General features: G+C 41.5%; 1 protein-coding gene across 4 annotated transcripts in view; it reads right to left on the bottom strand.

Annotated features, from left to right (window-relative positions):
* Positions 1-237: 237 nt before the first annotated feature.
* The window catches only part of mad1l1 (mitotic arrest deficient 1 like 1), a 62,180-nt gene continuing 43,604 nt past the window's right edge, over positions 238-18,813 (bottom strand). For 2 of the 4 annotated variants that reach the window (XM_069168324.1, XM_069168325.1), the window contains exon 18: positions 4,136-5,742. In XM_069168324.1, the coding sequence (XP_069024425.1) occupies positions 5,593-5,742 (150 nt within the window). In that variant the 3' untranslated portion in view covers positions 4,136-5,592. Of the gene's footprint in view, positions 2,120-3,475; positions 4,094-4,135; positions 5,743-18,813 lie in introns of those variants that run through there. The other 2 variants (XM_069168327.1, XM_069168326.1) reach the window with 2 other exon arrangements.

The following is an 18,813-nucleotide window of genomic DNA, read 5'->3' as shown; positions in this document are numbered from 1 at the left end:
CACAAACCAACGGGTAACATCCCGGTTGGCCTGTATCTTTGATAAACTCCCACTAACACTGAGATTTACTCCGGCGTAAACGCAGTAAATATTATGTTTCAAAACAAAACTGTGTTTGTAACCTTGGTATAAAAGTTTTGTACCGAATGACGAGGCATTTTTCGACACCAGATAATATAAAAATACATTCGTTCCGTGCCTTTAGAGTATCAAAGTTCAGTACTCAGCCCTGCAGCTTTTGCTTCCTCCCCTCGAGAGGCTGTTCGGTTGACTTTATTGAAAAACATACATGATGGCAATCATTTTCAAAATACTTCGAGTTTATAGATTGATTCTCAATCATTCAGTTCATGCCAGAAAAAAAAAAACATAACAAATCAAATTGGAAAACCTTGAAGTGTGGTTGAGTTGAGCAATCCATCACTTTGAAGTAGTTTCTTACGTTTAGGTTCAGTCAAAGTTCTGTTACGTCCGTGAGGAAGGAGCACAAAACAATTTTTTTTCATTTTCTTTGTTGGTGCTTTGAATCTCGCACCGATATCTCAACATTTCAAAGTCAAGATGTATCTGCTACAAAAGAATATTTGACTTTGTACAGATTGTGTTTGCTCATTGTTGTTTCCTTTTGTGTGATTTTCAGACTGCATTCTGCTGCTTATCAATGTATAGCTTTTTAAAAATGGATTATTAAATCTTGATTGTTGAAGCCACAAAACGGCTTTCGGAGAAGTCTTTACTTCCTGCTGCATTACCGACAAAGCGAACATACCGACAGAAGCATGAACGTGTTCAGTGTCATGGATTACCAATCTCAAGTATGTATGTATGCATGTATGCCTGCGAACAGCAAATGCTGTGTGGGAGGTAGGAAATCAATCTTGAAAGCTGTTCAAAGTTTTCTATGGAAAATTCTCAGCAAAAATGGAAAGAGAAGTTCAGGTGTATTCAGTGATGGAGCTATTCTATTATAGTTCCTGTGATAAATCTGAGGAGTCCATCCCAGGATAAATTGCTGGGTCTATCACCTTCAGCGTCCCGGCTCCAGGGTTTGTGTTCTATCTCCTTCATCTATTTGGGACATCGCTCTACGGAGCGGCCTTTTATAGTTGGAGTCAAATACCCAACATCGATTACTCAAACTGATTTTTCTTCAATAACTGGTTGTTACTAATCTCTCCTTATTGAAATGGTATTATTACCGATAGAGATTCCACTCTAATGTCAGAAATATTTACTCATTTCACAAGATAGCAGTGCACACATCTGCAACAAACCCAGTATGTCAAGAGTTGGACCTAAAAGTCTGAGGATCAACGTTTAGGAAATCATTTTAACGTTGTCCTTGGGCTTTCTGTGCCCCGTCAGTTCTGCTAACTTGAGGGTTTGTTGGAATTCTTTGATTGTCTGACATCTCATGTTTCCTGCCCTGATAAACTTTCCCTTTTTTTCTGCGATTTGGCTGCAGTTTTAGATCTAACTTCATACCTAGAGTCATTACAGCTTGAAATCTTGGCCAAATCCTTGCCAAAAAAATAAAAAAACAAATAAACAGGTTACAATAAGTAGGGATAGTCCTGCATCAGCTACTCTCTCCACGGCAATTACAGATAAATATTGGACTGAATTCAGCTGCCAAAAATGTTACATAGCAGAGAACTTTCACTGCCGTCCCACCGAACACACACACACACACACACACACACACACACACACACCTCAGCAAATACAGGAGATCACGCTGTTTCTACTCTGAGGGGGAACCCAAAGAAAAGAAAGTCAGATCTGAACTAAAGCAAGACAGCTGCTCTGTCTCTCTCTGCTGGGACTTGAGAGAGAGGGAGAAAGCAGGACACCGGAGGGAGAGACATGAGACAGACTCATTTCAGAGGGAACAATACAGAGCTAGAGCTTCCTGTGCAAGTGAAAACCGGCAGATGGAGAGAGTTTAGTGGGGAAGGTATAGACGGGAAGGAACGAGAGATGAGAGATGAAAGACAGGAGTGACAGGTCCTTTTTTTTCTTTTCTTTTGCTGTCCCATGAGCCCCTCTGGTTTCCAGCTGAGAATCTCCTCTGCAGTGGGATGTCTCTTCTGAGCAGGTCTTGCTTATCAATATTTCTCTGTGGTAAAAGGGTAAAAAAAGCTGAAAGAGGAATTTGAAATGCCACTCCAATATTTTTGTATAAATTAATCATGCACAAGAATTGACTTTAAAGATTTAGTGCTGCTCTGATTTCTGCTGCACATTTTTTAAAAACACGTCTTTCAAAATGGATTGTTTACTGCTTAAGTGAGGAGTGGCATGTTTGTGTGTGTGTGTGTGAAATCTGATGTATGTGTTATAAAGCTCCGCTTTGGCATTTTCAACCTCATTCTACCACTTCATTTATAGTTAATGAGATATCAGGGGGTGTACTAATTGTTTTTGAATCCGAGATGATGGGATGATGAAATAAAGATAAAGACATGAATAAAAGAGTGGAAAGAAGCAGGAACAGCAAAGAGTATTGGGGGCAGGAATAGGGAAAAAAAATGGCAGTTTAACAGGTTGGAGGAGACAGAAATGGAAATAACCTGCATGAAAACTGAATGGACGTCTCACGGTTTTTTCTCTGGAGGCAGAAGTCAAACAGCATAAAATTACAGCCACATAAGCATATCGAGAAGATTACCGCTTTGCTCCTTTTTCTCTCTTCTATGCACATATTTCAAGACGGTAACATTATACTAATGATGTGGAAAGAACTGTCTTCATCGAGTACTGAAAAGGGTGTTTCTGCTGTTATTTTAGTGCTCGTGCATCACTTAAATCTTACTGGTGAAATAGAGCTGGCCGTGGATTCAATTGACTAAAAGCAAAAACTTCACAAAAAGATGTCAATATAAACACGGATTCGTGTTTTGCCTGCAGCAAACGGCCTTTGTCTAATCACAATAACACCACAAGGAGTCCCGATGGTCTCGCTGGGATAAGAAAAGAATGAAAGTAATAAATGTTCCAGCACACCTCAGAGGGAGTGCTGTCCCAGTCCAACAATACCTCCAAATGTTTCTTCAATCATTCAACAATATCCCTGAAGGAGGTCAGCCATTCTCCGCTGCCGAAACTGAAGTCGCGAATTCTTTGAACGCTCCTCACGACCGAGTTTGTGCTTCAGCGGTCACAGCAGCCTCGGTTTTTCTGAACTCTTTAGATTTCCTCTGCTCATGACACCCAGAAGCCTGTTCTTTGGATTGACATCTTTGGATTCCTTCACCGTCAGTATCCAGCACTCTGTTATTGCTGCCCAGTCTGACCGAAGATCTCCTGACCGCAACTTAATCTACCGGCAGCTTTCAACAAGATCACCCCATGTGGTTCCAGATCTAGACCAGCCCACCCCATGTGGTTCCAGATCTAGACCTGCCCACCCCATGTGGTTCCAGATCTAGACCAGCCCACCCCATGTGGTTCCAGATCCAGACCAGCCCACCCCATGTGGTTCCAGATCCAGACCGGCCCACCTCATGTGGTTCCAGATCCAGACCAGCCCACCCCATGTGGTGAGCATTCAGACAAAAGGGAGCTCTGTGTTGCTGCGTCAGGGGGTGTGATGCTTATCCATAACAAAATCAAGTAAGATCCGGGATGTCCAGTTTGGAAAACATATCCATTAGTGTGAAGGCTTATTAGACAGTCCAACGCAGGCGGAGCGGTTTGAAAATAACACGAGGAAGGATTTCCCTGGTCTAGAAAGGAGCACCGGAGCTGCCGCCGCTGCTCCGCTAACATGCTGCTCGCACCTTCTGTGTTGACACGGTGTCAATCTGGACGTGGTGTGAGGCAAATCAGTCAGACCCATGGGTACGAGCACGGCCACCATTCGTTCGAGCGCTAGTTCCACTGCCCCCGCGTCGCTCATCCCGGTGAAGCTGCTGTTGCATGACCACGGGTCCATAGAGGTCTTTGAGTTGCCTCGGCTGTAACGGCACCCCACAGTACCCCACAGTACCCCACAGCACCCGGGGTCACATTGCCTCGTGTCAAATAAACTGTCCATAGGGTCGCTCTCCGGTTGGAGGTCGAGCAGATGACTTACTACAGTTGGATGTTGCTAAAAAAAAATAAAAAAATGAACACTCTTTCAAGTCAAGTATAACGTTCAACAGTCGGTCACGCATGATTTATTGATTACCATTTGCATTTCAAATTCAAAACAGAAAGGAGGTACAATCATTTTAATTTTAATGGCAGCAGACAACATGAAAACACCTCAGCACATAACACACCACAGAGAGAGAATGTTGCGTGATATATTTGTGTTGTTTTGTGAAGCCCTCTAAAATATGACCTCCAGGTGAGAGCTGCAGGAGATGTGCTGTGTAATGAAAATGAAGGAGTGTGTGGAAAAACAAAAGAAAAAAACCCAAACAAAACAAAAACAAGGACAGTATGTGGCATGTACTGTACGGGAAAATATGTTTTCTCATGAGACATATGGCCGCACCAGCTGGAGCTCTTATATTGTTGCTGTGATAAGTGGCTTTATTCTCGGCTCACTTCCTTTTGTTTCTCACTTTTATTGGATTGCTCCCTTGCTTCCCTCTTCACCCCATGTTTATTTCTGCCATTTCGCTTTATTGCCACGAGAAATTTCAGTTGTCTTCTGTACGTACTCGCGCGCAGACAGCCAGGCACGGTCATTAACTAAATGTATAAAAGGAATAATGCACAGCTCATGAAAATCAAATTCAAAGCCGAGGGCGTCTTTTCTGTGCTATAAAAATTACAAACCGTGAATTCATTTCCAGTTTCAACGAGCTTTCCTGGTGTTTTGCATGTGTTTTCTTATTTATGTTCCAACTTCATGACCCACCAATGTCTGCTAACATTTGATTCAATTTGTGATTTAAAACAGTCAGTGATTAAGTTGTCACTTTTTCTTTTTTTTTTAAAAAGGAGAGCTAACAGAATACATTTCATCTTCACCTCAAGTACGTAATGATTAGTAAAATATTTAACCGAGCTAATTACAAAATAAGATGGCATAACTAAAAAACAATAGCGTATTAGACATTATTTCTTTATCACAGTATCACATCTGAATAAAACCATCTGTGTGGGGCCTCTGGAGAGGACGCAGACGTCAGGATAAAAAGATCCAGAGAGCCACACAAACGTTTCTTTTGCTCCTCACAGCAGGTGTTAAACTTGGTGGGACGTGTATTTCAAAATTCCACTTTGAAAAGACATGCTCTAAATGCAAATATAAGTGGCTTTTGTGTGTCATTTTCACTGACTGTGTTATGTAAAAAAAAAAAAAAAAAAAAAATGTCTGGGTTTTATTGATGAAATATTCAGTGTACAAATAGGAGCACCGCGTTGCTTTCTTAGCCAGCTGAATGGAAGATGCAAGAATTCTGTCAAACAAGGTGTTCATCCTCCACAACACGGCACTCACTGCACTAGTCATATGTCAGAGCTGTTGAGAAATACCGGGACACTTACTGAATATATGATGAGAAAGGGGAGAAAAGGGCAAAGAAAAAGAGTTAAAGAAAAAGCTACGCTCTTAAATTTGTACACCCGTGTCTGAGGTGGTGTCGAATTACTTCAGATTGTGGTTTGTCGGCTGAAGAGGTCGAGGGTCACCGCGGAGAGGAACGCCGGGATGCTCTTCTGGTGATGCAAATGAAGGGCCACCATCTCTCCCAGAGTTTTGGAGAACTCGGTTTCCATGAGTTGCATGCTTCCCTTGGAGCCCTGAATCGAAAGACAATACACAGAATCGAACAGTTAGACGGTTTCCTACTGCATCCATTTCCAGAGAAAAAAAACAAAAAAAACTTTCAAAGTGAAGCAAGATCACTTCAAGTTGTTTTTGTCCGCTGGGAATCGTCAAGTGTCTACGTATGTACGTGTGTGTGTGTGTGTGTGTGTGTGTGTGTGTGTGTGTGTGTGTGCGTGTGTGTGTGTGTGTGTGTGTGTATGCATTCACAGCAGGGTGAAGGTGTCTAAATCTGTGTGGATTAATTAAAAGGAATGAGGAGCAGCTCGGGGCGATGGAGTGAAGGAGAAAGGGATGAGGGAAACGAGGGATAAAGTAATTAAAGCATTGCAGGGAGGGAGGAAGGTAGTGAGGAGCCGAGTCTCATGACACACCGGCGAGATATAGAGACATCTGAGAAATGTCCTGTGTCACTGTGCGTCAAGACACACGGATTCTTTTATTTGACAAGTATCACGAGAGGGCTTATGAAGCCACAAGTCAAAAAGAAGGAAAGGGAGGAAAATGAAGGGAGAAAGATTTAACGCAGCACGACAGTATTCCCCATGTGGACACTTTTACTTGAACGGTCAACTCTGTTAAATGTTCACTCACCAAGGTGTGATCTGGAGCTAAACAACATTAAGAAACATAAACTGCATGATGTCATGAACTGATCCTACTTAAACTCAGGAAATTTAAAGGCAGTGTGTCATTATGTTGGAAATCTTACTTGATAAACTAATTAGCGAGCTTCCTCTCACACGAACAAGCTGAGGTGAACTCGGCTGTTCACTTTGTCGCGAACAGTCACAAATCTCTAACGGCTGAGAGGAGAGGATACCTGAACTAATGGCATTCGCTAGCTGACTGCACAGTGCTTACCCGAGGCTAAATGCAGTGTGGAAAGTACTGAAGAGACGCAGATAGAATGACTTTGGCGTTTCAATGTTGTCCTTTAGCAAAAATGTACAAGAAGGCACCAACTTTAGTTTGTAGTTAAAGCCAGCTGGCCGCTCAGAGACATTTCACTTCATTTTGAATGAGGCTCTCATCGTCTTATTAGAGAACATTAACAATAAATCCCCCTTCATGAATAAGAAAAAGTATAACTGCAGTTACTTTATTGCTTGGCTTAATAAAAGATGAGCGCTTCACTTTTATTCTTTGCTTCTTTTTTTTTTCCCGGAGAAAATCAAGTACTTCTGAACTCTTAACCAAGATACACATCTGTGGTGTTGTTTTATACTGCAAAGTGTGATGTCGGCAATAACGCTCCTGTAAAGATTTCAACAGTCAGAAGTGTGAAAGTTACTCTGGGGAGCAGTGTGTTTAAAGGCATTTGTTTTGATATATATATTTGAAGTGGGGGTGTTTGAGTTGTAATGCTAGAACAGTATGTTGCTCTTTACCAACATTCATTTCATCAGACCTACTAATAAGTCTAATAACCTTGGTGACAGTAACTTTTCTTTTTTCACGTTTTTTTTTTTTTTTTTTTTGAGTGGGGGGGGTAATTTTTCCTTTTTCCATATCAAAAAGATGGAGACAGGAAATTAACGAGGGAGAGGATAACATGCAACAAAAGCCTCTGGCCGGATTCGTTGCGGTTATGCGGTAAGCGCCTTACACTACGAGACCACCGTTACGCCTATTTGTGCTGGTGTTCTCCAGATTAAATGTGTTTTGCTGTCTTTAATTGGGTCATTATATAAAAGTTTTCAATGCAAGACAATTGTTTTATTAAAAAAAAAAAAAAAAAAAAAGAAGTTGCTTCCTCTTGTATAAATAGATGGGAGAGATATTATGCAGCCCAAAATTTAAAGCTTCTCCAATAATCTGTTTCCTAAATTGAAGTATGACTACTATGGACTTCTCTGCACATCTCTTCATATATCTTAGTGACCAACTTTAATTGAGTCCTTAGTATTCATCCTGCGGGGCACCAAAGTGAAGAAGACACACTTAATACCGAGAACAACATCACACAGACGCATGTAGCTGATTTACAGCGCGGCGGCAGAACATGTTTGTTGTAATTAGCACGGGTTTTACCTGCGGACGCCTCACAGCGACGTGGTTCTGGTCACCTCCTCCAACATTAATCTGGACATTTGGCCTCGATTTCAATCTAATCTAATCGTGACCACGCCGGCCCGGACACCGCAGCTGGGCCGTGTCGTTTATAATCACACCATCTTTCTAATGCCTGCTTCTTCTGCTTCTTGTGACACCGTTTCCCTGACGGTCCCCGGTGTTTCACTTTCCCTGTGCGGCTGTCTGAAAGCGAAAACCATATCCTCGGGCTGCAACTCTCGTCGACGGCACGCGCTCTCAAAACACGCGCGCGGCGGCTCGTGAAGCTGCCGGAGCGCCGGCAACGTGGAACGCGCTTATCGGTGGGAAACACTGCAACCAGTTGCCATGGAGATCTCGGTGTCTGCAACACCTTCTGCCAAAGTTTGTCCTCGGAACAGACCGGGTGCACGAGTGGGTGCGCGCGAGACACGGCGGACCGGTTTTTGGAGGCCCGCTGGAGCCGAGGACTGCGAGGACTCCCACGGCCAGTTGGAAAGGAAAAGCAAGAGAACAGACTCATTGTCTGGCGACTCGTGCCCCCCGACACGACAAGGAGGTTCACTTCCGCCAGCCCGGCCGACCGAGAACCGGTAGTCAGCTGCGTTCAGACGTTCAGAAATACATCACGGATTGTTTTCTAACCGCACTAAAATGAGGCTGCAGTGAGCAAAAGACGTCTCATTGCGTTAAATATCTGTTGCTGTGACTCGTCTCCCGGGTCCATCGCGCGCTTATTTACATAATGTACCTGTTCATTTGCATGTCGAGCGGTAAAGTGAGATCCGAATTGGACCCTCGAGACGCAGTTTGATGGCAGGTGCGGGCTGCCGTATTTATTAGAGCTGGTCATTTGTGATCCGATCACCCAGGATGCGTAATGCCTGGCCTCAACAGGTTTAGCATTTGGATTTTAAGAGGCCAAATGTGCATGCAGACAAACACAAACACACACAAGGCATAAAACTGAAGCAGCTGTTTTCTGGGTCTGAGGTAGAGTAAGAAAGTCACCATGAAAGACCAATAAATTGAAACAAGGACGTGGACGGAGGAGGGAAAATTCCCCGATGCCACGGTGACACGACAGAACTTCCGATTTAAGAAGGATTTTCTTGGAAAGAAACTCTTGATTCAAATAAGCACACGGTGCTTTTGAAATATTTATCTGTACTTAGTTCTCAGTGCATCAAAAGTAGGTAGCCTTAGCTCAAGACTGAGGCCTTGCGTGTATTCAACTGTTCAGGCATTTTAAAAACGTTGACGTATTCGAGGCTTATGAGCTTCGGTTTCAACGTATCTGTTCATTTCCAGGCTGAAAGTTTGCAGCCACGCTACGGGCTCGTTGAGGCGGCACTCGGGCACAGTGGTGCCACGAGCTGTAGGCTAACGTCAGAGCGTCAGCATGCTCACACTGACAATGTCTTCTTCTGTGACACTAACATTTGCTAATTAGGAGTCAAGATACATTACAGCCGGGGCTGACGGGAATGTCATTCATTTTGCAAACATTTATTCATAAACCCAAATCCTGGGCAACTTGAATTTCAAAATTCAATCAAATTGAATTTCACCAAAGTCATCAGGACTCGTCCTCTGGGGAACTTGAATGGTAAATCATCCAACAGCTGAAGTTGATTTCAGTGCGGATCGCAGTAGTGGGCCGACTGGCCGACAGACATTGCAGTACAATTTAAAGAGCCAGGACAGCAGCTAATAACTCCACACTGTCGTTAAAAGTGGAATTTAGATGTGACGGGAGAAAAAGTCAGCGGAAGTTATGAGTGTCCATCCACGTCTCCAACGGTTGTTCAGATGTGCCAGTCTGACGACAGCGGTGTTCGTTGTGGTCAGTCTAGATCAGGGGTGTCAAACTCACTTTAGTTAAGGGGCCACATACTGCCCACTTTGATCTCAAGTGGGCCAGACCAGTAAAACCATAGAATAATAACGCATACATAACGACAATATTTCTCTACGTTTAAATCATTGGTGAAGGTTTCTGGATGATAAACCCTATTTTAAGGTCTTTCTACAATAAACTAGAAACATAAAGAGCAAAAACTCAAGACATCAGCGCACTGTTTATCTGCCTGGGCTCTCCTCTGCAGATTCCCAGCAGCGAGCGCTGCTGCCTCCGGAGCAGACGTCGCATTTACACTGTTTTTGAAGCAATTACTGGATCGATTAAAAAAAAAAAATTACAAAACACTAGTACTCATAAACCTCCATGTTCTCATAGAAATGCAATTTATGTCTTTCTGTAATTTTCACACTCAGCAAAGTCATACAGCGGGCCGAGCTGGACCTCCTGGCGGGCCGGATCCGGCCCGCGGGCCGTATGTTTGACACCCCTGGTCTAGAGGCACAGCCAGGGGCCGTAAAATGGCTAAAATCATATCTTTTTCAAAAAGACCCGTGTAACCCTCGTGTTAAATGTCCTGTAGATGTGAATGTTAGTGATTCATTCACGAAGCACAAAGCCTGGAATAGCTTTTTCCTGCTCCGTGCACATCATGGCACTGTGCGTCGTTCACATGCAACGGGAGCAGTCGATCCACCCACTAACACACATTGTGTCCGCTATCTTGAGTTTTAGACATTTCCAGGGGTTTCTTCACAACGATGTTTGTAATGACGCCGTCTGTTTCCTTTTCAATGTGTCCACTTTAAGCTTTTCTACCCGTTGCAGCCAGCCGGTCTTACATCGCAGGGAAAAGTCTACAATAACCGTTATTGTTATGGCAGCGATGTAGGAGACGGTTTAAAGAATGTTTCTCCTCCTGGCAATGTCGACACTCAGCCAGTTATCCGTAAAAAGACAAACACTTACGCCACTAAACAAGAGTGTTCCGTCACCAGCAGCTTTTCTTTCTTCTTTTTTTTTTGATCGCGGCTAAATGTGCCGTTTCTCTTTATCGGAGCAGCGGAAAACTAAAGCGGGGGTGGTGATATTTCTTAAATTAAAGTAGATTGTGCTGGTACTCTCTAGGCAAAGCGGAGGTATTAAGAGCTTAAGTGGAAGAAGAAGAAGAAAAAAAAAAGATGGAACAGTCGGATAAAATTCTGAACATAATTGTCGTGAGGGCAAAACGCACGGCAGACAAAGATTGACAGTTGCTACAAAGAATGTGTAAATTGATGTAATGTGCAAATTAATGACATTAGCATGCTTGTTCTGTTTCACGAGGCCTCGTACCTAAACGGCTGTAAACTCGGCGGTACTTTTATTGGCCAATCTGACTACTGCAGCACTTGGCGCTGGTATATGATCCTCTTCACATACGGTAAAACATCTCGCACTGGCCTACAGATGGAGTGGATGAGTCATTGCTGCTCGTTGCCACCGATAAGGCCAAACTAACCAGTAACAGTGGAGGATTATAATTACACATCATGCATTATCTGAGAGTTGTGCTAAGAAAATGCAATCATAGGAGAAAAATCCATTTTTGATGGCTAAAAGAGAAGCATACTTTAACGAAACGTGACCCAGTGGAGTTCACCAACACTTGTCGGATTTATTTTCACAATTCCTTTTCCTTGCGCAGGGAAAATTTCAAAAGAACTTAATAAAAGGTCAAGGGAGATCTTTTTTTTAATATAAATCAGCTTTATTCAAATACTGACCTTATCAATGCTTATTTGCATATTCACACTTCCCTTAAAAGTGTTTTAAACAGTATCTGACCTTTATGAAAACAACAAGGTGCCGTTTATGTTTGAAAACAGGCGGATTTCCCTCATTCAGCAGAGGGAGGGAGATGCAGAGAAAATGCAGGGTGACGTTAAGGTAAATATCACACGTTTCTCCAGCAAGGTGACACCAACCTCATCCAGCAAGAAAAACAGAACGAAAGGAAAACTTCTGTTTGTTTCCTCAAGATAAGTGGCAAAAATCGAACGAAGCACAAAATCTCAGAAGGACAGATCTCAACAATGGAGAGGAGAAGTGCTATCCCATTCATCTTTTCATTTGTCTATCCAATTAAAGGAAATCAATAATTCCTGGCTTTGAGATGCAGGGCGGGGCTTTATAGTGACCTCATCCAACCAACGAGTTGCATACTGCCTGAATGACAATCATGCTTCTCTCGCAGTGCAGATGGGGTCAGAGTAAAAAAACAACAAACCCGCAACTGAATATATTATTCAACATAACGTTGTTTGTACTTGTTAGAGGACTACTAAATGTGAACCATTTAGCAACATCATGGCTGTGTTGGTCCTTCTGTGTTGCTCAGAGCGGCCGTACCGTAACTACGGGTAGTCGGGCAAACATGGCATACGTTACATCAGAGTCTAATGATGCGACTGATTGTTTTCCAGTTCTTAGTCATACCCCCATGCAGTGCCGTTGAGACGGAGATTGCACGCACAAAATGTTTTATATTTTGACAGCGAATTGCCCCACAATATGAAAACATTTTGATGATAAGGCGCCTTGGTCCTGACAGCATCACTGCCATGCCAATAATAATAATAATAATAATAATAATAATAACAATACGTTAAAGCACACCCTCTCGTGTAATATTGCTTAATTACCAGATTTGTAGCATGAATATACTGGATAGGAGGATCATCCTTCGAGGTGTTGCACCCTAATGGGCGTAGCACTCGGGTTCATTTTGAGGCTATTGTAGCAACCTTTAACCAATCCATTATGGGCCAACAAATACTGCTGATGCAACTGTATCTAGAATTTTTTTTTATTTTTTTTATTGAGTTCACCATCATCGCATTTAGCCACCCACACTGGTTGCAGATTGTTCCGGCCCTCAGAGTGATTGAGGGAACATTTTTGCTAACAGGGTTTTCAGACCCTAATTACAGTGAAGAAAAGTGAAGCTGAAAGGAAAAAGGCCGCCACTCTCCGGACCTTGAAACGAGCCTTGCTCCTATATTTAGTTCGTGCATGGGAGGTGCACAAACATAACATGGAACTGTTGTTGTTGTTGTTGTTGTTGTTGTTGTTGGATTTTGGAAAAGTTTTTTCTTAAATGTCTCTGAGAACAGGTGTCTCCTAAACGGACTATTTAATGAGTTGCTAACCAGGTGCAAAGTAACTACTTGATGAACATGTGATGAATTCAAGAATTATGACTAAGAGCATTTGTAATTTCAAAATAAGCAAATTGGGGGAAAAAAGATGAACACCGTTTTGTGGCTGAAGCCTGATGTAACTCCTTTCTCCGGCTCTCTTCCTTTAACTCTCCCACCCTTCTTTCCTGTCTGATACCCTCTACTCATCAAAAACTCTCAGGGTTACCGGAGGCAACAGCCATGTCTGCCTTTTTTCCAACTTATCCTGCTAAAGTGGTGTTAAATATTTAAGTGGTTCAATATATTCTGAATATATATGATGTGATGCAGGTGGATTGTGGCAGCTTTCATTAAACTTAATAGTGTTGAGTCAACAAAAATGTCATCCTTCAAAAAAAAAAAAAAAAAAAACTTGTTCAAATAGTCATAAAAGAGCTGCTGCTGAATGATTCCATCAAATGATTGGAATAAATTATTTACTCACTTGCAGTTTCGGCAGCAGTAACATTAATGTTGCATGTAATTGTATCCGCCATAATTTCAAATCAGTTTTCGCTTTTCTCCCTTTAATAGTACTAATTTATTGCAGCTTTCATTAAAAAAATATTAAGTGGATTATTGTGCTACAAAATTTAAAAAAAAGAACACGACTAGATGACACCTCCGGAGACCTTAATTCAACTTTAAAGAGGAAACTTCTGCTCTTTGAATCCTGTTTTTTTTTTTTTGTTGTTTTTTCATTTTCCTGCCAGTGAACAAAACGACACGTAATTTGTATTTTTTTTTATTTAGCGGAGCTCTCGGCTTTCTCATTTCCAACTGACGAGCGGGTTTCTATTATCTTACACTGTGACTGGCACAGCTGTTTGAAAGTTTAGAGACAAGTTATGTGGTGGTAAGAAAATGATTAATCACGACTCCTCTGCAGTTCCAATTTCTCAAGTTCTTTCTGCATCAAATGCTTAAAGATGATTTCACCACCCACGAGAACAAAAGCGCGTTTGTTTTGCAACTGCGGTGTTAAAGTCAAGGCTTCGGACCGTGTGTGCCTGTGTGGATGTGACAGATGGCTCTATATTGAGGTGCTGACATGCAGTTCACAGATCACTTGACCTCTGTCTCTGCTCTCCACTGCTAATGAGGAGACTTTCCTCCTCCGTCCGTCTCTGTCTCCGTCTTTCCTCCCTCTGCTGCGCAGATCTCGATCCAGCTCATCGAACAGTGGCGACGAAAGCGCAGTGAATTTCATTAATTCTGTTCTCATTTACACCTTTGCCACTTTTCAGGTTTCTCCTTCACCCATCTCCACCGATCCACACACACACACACACACACACACACACACACACACACACACACACAGTGCTCACGCGCACACACACGGCTCTCCCACCAACAGCAGCCTCATCAACAATGAAAAATTCCACTGGATGGCAGAGCTGCTGATTGGTGGGGGGTGAACAAACAGAAGGCAAATTAATTGAATAATCAGAAGTATGCAGATGAATAGCTTTCAATTTAAATGCAGATTTTGGCATTTTTCATGGAGTCGGGAGGATGTCGGAGAAAGACAGGCAGAAAGAGAAGAAGATGACGTCGAGCTCCGAACTAAAAATAATTAAATCAGGGACAATTCTATCCATAATTTATATTTCAAATCAGCTTTTTGTTTACTAATTTTAAAGCGCTGTTCATGTGTCCGAGTAATAAATAACTAATGATTACATACATCTCAAAAATCAAGTTGCTGCATGGTAAAATAAACACCTTAACTGAACAACTGTGATTAATCTGATTCTCAGAAGCATAAATACATAAAACATGTAGTTAGTTACAGTTGTTAATGGAAGGCACCATAAAACTTCAGATGCAACTCAATTAAATTCAAATTTAATAAAAAAAAAAAAAAGTATGATTTTTTTGTTTTATTTTGGTTGTTTTTGATTTCATCTGATCTCCAATAACAGGTAAATCCTGCCCTGTTGGTTTATAACTATAATTTCGGCATACTTATTTCCTGATTTGAATGTTTGCTTTTGAACAAATGCAAATACATTTGTGACAATGGAAAACTCGGATAGCCTTTGTGATAAACAGACCATCAGCTTGTTAGACGATGGTATGAATCATGACTCTGTGTAGTTTCAAAGAGGTCTGACTCTAGAGAGACCTCCACGGGGCAGCGTCATCCTCCATTCAAATTCTGAACGATGAATTGCCAGTGAGGAAGAGAAAGGGAATTTATCTGAGCTATCACCTAGTGCGAGGCGTTATATGCAGTATGCATTTCAGATAGGACTCAAAACAACATTTTGTTGTTGGAATTTTGAGTAGTTCAGCAACAGGTGAGTTTTCCAGATTATATTTTGTTACCTGGATATATTTACTGCAGCAGATGTTGTTTTAGGTACATTTCTAATGCAGCTTGTTGGAATCGCTTAACTAATGCATCTCTCTTTTATCGTACATACACAGCAAAATGTCCAGACCTTGGACCATTTATTCATGCATTTTGTGGAAGTATTACATAAAACTCTTGTGTATCATGTTAAGTTTCACTGTATCAACATTTAGCTCAAGGACAATGAGCATTGAAGTTCTTAGTGTGGCGACACTGCCCCAGTATTTTTGGTTTAGGTTACTAAAAGCTCCTCTGGCTCATTCATACAGTTTATGGAGATTGATGGATGTGGAATCAATGTAAACCATGACGGACATTAGGTCCAAAATTAATTGTTTATTTTGAAAATGCAATTTTAAGGAGTGCAATTCATAAATTGCATGAGCCACAATATAATTACCAGGTAGCCTACATTTTCTTTCTGTGTTCACTGTTACTGTCAAATAAAGGCATAAAATACCAAAAGAAATAATCAAAAGAAAAACTTTACATTATACAGTGATGGTTTTTGGGTGGGTGGGTAGGTAGGTAAGTTATAATAGTGACCATCACAAATACTTAGAGGAAGTACATAAGTTAGGTGACCTTTTACTGTAGAACAGCAGCCCACAGAACATTTACAGCATGAAACTTTTAGGCTCAAACTGAAGTGCACTCTTAGCATTTCTCTTATCTTCACTGACTGAAGAGAAAGTGGCGAGAGCTTAAAAGAGTGGTCCAACACATTTGCATTGCGTTCCTGTAACACTGAGAGTCACAGAGGAAAGTTAAAAAAAAAAAAAGAACAAAGAAGAACAAAAACCGATGCAGCGGAAAACAGAGAAAATGTCTCTCTTAAACTACACATTCAATATCTAGGGCCTACATTACCCACGATGCAACTAAACCACTAAGCATTTAGTCAGAGATTAGGGTGTAAGTGACTAATGTAACTTCATCAGCTGCCCTTGAGTAGATATGAATAGTGAACAAAAAAGATGTCCCTTTTTGGGACCAACCCCTAGCTGCCATCTGGGGTACTGCACTTACACAGTGGCCTCACTTTTCAGACCTGGAAGCTACGTCTACTTTTATATAGAGTCTATGGCCTAACCAACAAATATGCATCAACTACATGTGGTTTAGGTATTCTTGTTCACTCTTTAGCACAAAGCCCAACCAACCCATCAATGACATGTACATGTGCACATGTAAGCAGATATTCAAACTGGATGATTTTTTTTTTCTTCTAAATTATAAAGGAAAAGTCCCATTAAAATCATGCGAGTGACTGGTTTAAGTAATAGATATTTATATGAGACAACACTGGTGTGTGAACCACCGTGAGTCCGTGACAGAGCCAGAGAAGCTCTCATATTCATGACTTCAGGTGGACTTGTGTGTGGTTGGGATGTATCACGTTACCATGGAGACAGCAGACATATGTTACGAACATCAACCAGAGGAGCTAGTGACGCCGGCAAGAGCAGGCACACAAATGGGTACACACACACACACACACACACACACACACACACACACACACACACACACACACCCTGAGGGCGAACAGGACAGGAAACTGTCAGGAGATATCCGAGTCAACATTCTCCTCTTTCTCTGGGATTTTAACTCTAAGATTTCTCTCTGAAGGTTTAAGTACATAAAGTCACATCCACTGCAGTTAATTTATTCACTCTTGTATTCCCATCCGCCTTTTTGTTTACTGTTTATTAGTGCTGTGCTCATGTTTATCTTCATAGCTATCAGCGATACATTAGTAAGAGTTTTGTTTCAGTCAGTGAGCAAAGTGAAATTCAGTCCCAGCAAGCCTTCTCTCTTTTCCCAAAATATTTCAAACACCCACTCACTTATCCTCTTTACTTTCATATTCATTTTTATTGCTCCGTCTTTCACACATGAACAAGAGTTCATGCATGTGCACGCACACAGGCATTTTAGATGACTAAAAGCAATGTACAAAAGGAACAGAAGAGATAATGTACTCCAAACAGCCAATTATTTGAGCGTACAACCCACGTAAACATTTACCAAAAAAACTCACTAAGAGTGGCTCAACAAGATCTTAAAAGATGTTCTGTATAAACTACATCGGTCTTTAGTCTGCATCATGACCTTATTTGACCAGATTCAGCTAAAAAAAAATAAAATAGGTTCACTACAGTGGCACAGCCTCCACAGTTAAATTCTCTTGCCAGAATGAGTACAAATGGTACAGTATTCATGGAAGAAGTCTGATCATCGAAATGTGGCAAATTAATTCCGCAATAAACTGGACTTATTTACTGAAAACTGAGGAGGGCATTTTTTGGAAGTGGCACAGTCAGTCCTAATGAACCGGTTGTAACTAAAAATCTGTTAACTCAGAGTTTCATTTTTAAGTTATTAGTCATCTTGATTGTTGACTCATTATGCATTAAATAATTCAACTATGGCTTTTTAAACAAACAATTTTAAAGATTACTTTGCATGACTGCTCTAGCAATGTGTGATGATTAACTTACTGTTTTGCATAGGAGCCACATTAAAGCCCATTTTCCCTGGTTGCAGCCAGGACCTCCCAAATACAGGAAGAGGGGGCGGGGGGGCTAATGTGTATAACTGCATCATTGGTATAATAGCTAATGGACAAGATGCATTCTACTTAACGCTTAAATTGTATATCCCGGATCAGTCATTACATTAAAACCAATGACAAGTGAAGCATTTAGTTAATAGAACAACCCAGCAATAAATCCTCTCTTCACAAGGATCATAATGTTCAGTTGTTATTTAGTTTAATTGAGAGGCGTTGGTTTATTCAAATGGTTATTCCGAGAGGTGTTCCTAATATTTTGTCCCGCTATTTAAATGATTTAGGTTGACAAATTATAAGGATCACCTCTCTATCTCTCAATCAGGCTGAAAATTAGGGAGGCTGTAGCTCAGTGGTAGAGTGGGTTGCACACTAATCGGAAGGTTGGTGGTTCGATCCCCAGCTCCTCCTGTCCACATGCCCAATAAGTTCAGTTAGTTCACTGTGTGAATGTGCTCCTGATGGCAGCACCTTGCATGGTGATCTGTCTCATTAGTGTGTGAATGGGAAAACCATGTTAAAGCGCTTTGAGGCCGAAAGGTGATGAAGCGCTATACAAGTACAGACCATTTAACATTATCTTTGTGATTGGTTGCTGAGCTGTTGTATTATACTTGATGCCTTACCTATCAGTGGTTTTGTTGTTGTGTCTGATTGGTGTAAATCTCATTAAACTTGGGAAACATTACAGAAATAAATAGTTACTTAGGAAAAAAAAGTTGTCATTGAAGTTGACTGAACAAAGACCAAAAACAAGCAAACAAACGGCAAAACTGTCGATGGAAAACGTTTCGCCTCTACTGACAGATGACGACAAAGGAACATGTATTATATCATGAGTGAATCATAACACTGGGCATGTGACCCGCGTCCACTGCTGACTGATCCTCCGGGCCTGCTTCACTCAAACAGCTGGTCAATCACTTAATCCAGGCATGTCAATCAAACCAGTCACCCCACTCCAAAAATACC

Source organism: Embiotoca jacksoni, unplaced genomic scaffold (genome assembly GCF_022577435.1).
Source record: "Embiotoca jacksoni isolate LCO1_2020_lvr unplaced genomic scaffold, fEmbJac1.0.p SCAF_4, whole genome shotgun sequence".
NCBI classification, from domain to species: domain Eukaryota; kingdom Metazoa; phylum Chordata; class Actinopteri; family Embiotocidae; genus Embiotoca; species Embiotoca jacksoni.
The sequence above is the reverse complement of the archived record's forward strand: the minus strand, read 5'-3'. Positions and strand labels throughout refer to the sequence as shown.